This window comes from Palaemon carinicauda, chromosome 17, assembly GCF_036898095.1.
Source record: "Palaemon carinicauda isolate YSFRI2023 chromosome 17, ASM3689809v2, whole genome shotgun sequence".
In the NCBI taxonomy this organism is placed as follows: domain Eukaryota; kingdom Metazoa; phylum Arthropoda; class Malacostraca; order Decapoda; family Palaemonidae; genus Palaemon; species Palaemon carinicauda.
In genome coordinates this window covers 92,317,937-92,320,607 of record NC_090741.1, presented here as the reverse complement: position 1 = coordinate 92,320,607, position 2,671 = coordinate 92,317,937, and the positions used below count along the sequence as shown (strand labels likewise).

General features: G+C 31.1%; 1 protein-coding gene across 1 annotated transcript; it reads left to right on the top strand.

Annotated features, from left to right (window-relative positions):
- The first annotated feature begins 202 nt into the window (after positions 1–202).
- On the top strand, positions 203–2,142 carry LOC137656453 (heat shock cognate 71 kDa protein-like). Its single transcript, XM_068390627.1, has one exon. The coding sequence runs from the start codon at positions 271–273 to the stop codon at positions 2,140–2,142; it is 1,872 nt and encodes a 623-aa protein (XP_068246728.1). The 5' UTR covers positions 203–270.
- The last annotated feature ends 529 nt before the right edge of the window (positions 2,143–2,671 follow it).

Sequence of the window (2,671 nt, the reverse complement as noted above, 5' to 3'; positions counted from 1 at the left end):
TATTTATTAATAATATTACAAAAAATAATTTAAGAGTGTTACACAAAAAACATAACCACGTAAAATATTATCTTAACTTTTTTGAATTTTGTTAAATTTTAATAACTTTTAAATAATTATTTTATTGTTACTGTTATTCAGTGTTATGTAATAGTAGCTGTACTGTGCATCTGTATATGTATATAAACCCCAGAATATGAACTGCAATACATCATTAGACTTCTAATTTACGACCAAGTAACATATAGTTGATAGCTAAATATTTTAGTAATGGAGGATAATAATTCTCCGGTTATTGGTATTGACCTGGGAACTACTTATTCGTGTGTTGCTGTTTTTCAAAATGAAAAAGTTGAAATTATTGCTAATGACCAAGGAAATAGAACCACTCCTTCTTATGTTGCATTCAATGACACCGAAAGACTTATTGGGGAAGCGGCAAAAAATCAATGTGCCTTGAATCCAAAAAATACCATTTTTGATGTAAAAAGGTTAATGGGCAGAAATTATATAGATGATTGCGTTCAACGAGTAATTAAAATCTTACCCTGTGAAATTATTGACGAAGAGAATAAACCAAAAATACAAGTCGAATATAAAAAAGAGAAAAAGGTGTTAACCCCAGAAGAAGTATCTTCTATGATATTATCAAAAATGAAAAAAATTGCAGAAAATTATTTAGGACGAAATATAAATAAAGCTGTTATTACAGTTCCGGCTTATTTTAACGATTCTCAGCGACAGGCTACCAAAGATGCTGGGACCATCGCTGGACTTGATGTTATTCGAATAATTAATGAACCCACAGCCGCCGCCATCGCTTATGGATTAAATAATGATACAAAAGAACAAAACGTTTTAATATTTGATTTGGGTGGGGGGACTTATGATGTATCTATATTGAATATTAGTAATGATGGCATTTTTGAAGTTAAATCAACAGCAGGAGATACTCATCTTGGGGGAGAAGATTTTGATAGTATTTTATTAGATTATTTTACGCGAGAATTCAGCAAAAAATATAAAAAAGATTTAAGCAACAGTAAAAGATCATTAAGGCGTCTTCGTTCTGCCTGTGAAACTGCTAAACGAACTTTATCTTCATCTACACAAGCGACAATCGAAATTGATTCGTTATATGAGGGAATTGATTTTCATACTACCATTACTCGCGCTAAATTTGAAAATTTGTGTGGGAGTTTAATCAAAAACACTCTAGTGCCAGTTGAAAGGGCGTTAATCGATGCTAAGCTCGATAAGAGTGACATCGATGAAATTGTTTTGGTTGGAGGTTCTACGCGTATTCCAAAAATACAAAACCTCCTTCAAACTTTTTTTAATGAAAAGAATTTGAATAAGTCGATTAATCCAGATGAGGCTGTAGCCTATGGTGCTGCCATTCAAGCTCCCATTCTCAGTGGAGATAAATCTGATAAGATCAAAGATTTATTATTACTGGATGTGACTCCCCTTTCATTGGGTATTGAAACTGCCGGTAATATTATGACTACCTTGATCAAAAGAAACGCGACAATTCCTACTAGCAAATTTGAAAACTTCACTACGTATAGTGATAACCAAGAATGTGTTAATATTAAAATATATGAAGGAGAAAGAACTAAAACTAAAGATAATAATTATTTGGGGGAGTTTCAATTAAATAATATACCCCAGGCACCCAAGGGTATACCTAAAATTAAGGTTACATTTGATATTGATGCTAATGGGATATTAAATGTGTCAGCAACCGAAGAATCTTCCGGCAAATCAGAAAAAATTACTATAACTAATGACTCGGGAAGATTAAACAAAGAAGAGGTAGATCGAATGATCAAAGAAGCTGAAATGTATGCTGCTCAAGACCGGGAATTAAGAAACGATATAGAAGCTAAATGTAAATTAGAATCATATTGCTTAGAAATACAAAATAATATCATAAATAATAACAGTAGTAATATAGATATATTTAAATCAAAATTAGAAAGTACTCTCAAGTGGATTGATGAAACCCCCTCTGCTAAACAAAAAGATTATGAAAATAAATTAAAAGAAATAAAAAAGGATTATGAACATATACTTGGGGGAAATGAATCAAATTTACATAATAATCAATTCCACCCAACCATTGAAGAAGTTGACTAATAAACAGAGAAGGGTTTTCATAATTTATTAATATAAAATTTTATATATTAAAAAATGAATAATTTCAAAAGTTACCAAGAAGGAATAAATGCCCCAATAGATCTTTTAAAATGTAGTTTCCCGTTCTGGATACACCAACAATATCTATTTTCTCATTATTATTTAGATGTCGATAAAGAAGATGTCCCTTTTGATTTAAAATATATAAATGTACATGCCACTGATCGACTATATTATTTACACCACAAAAAATCACCATTTTATGAAAATGTAAATGAGTGTGTAATGGTTGGAAGAATGAATGATTTAAAAAATAAGAAGTTGGTATTGTATTTCTATATGCACGGAGCTACGTGGAATGATGGACTTGAAAACGAGGGGTATATTTTTTGGGCAAGAGACCCTAATTTATTGCTTCAAGTTATTTACATCGAAAATGGGCTGAGGCAAACTGTTTATAATAACCTGAAATTAGATAACAATGGGGTAATGACGCTAAAGCCATATCCTAGAGCAATCCACCATAGAT

Bases quoted from the DNA above. Each gene is read 5' to 3' on its own strand.
- LOC137656453 (XM_068390627.1), top strand. From the start codon at position 271: ATGGAGGATAATAATTCTCCGGTTATTGGTATTGACCTGGGAACTACT.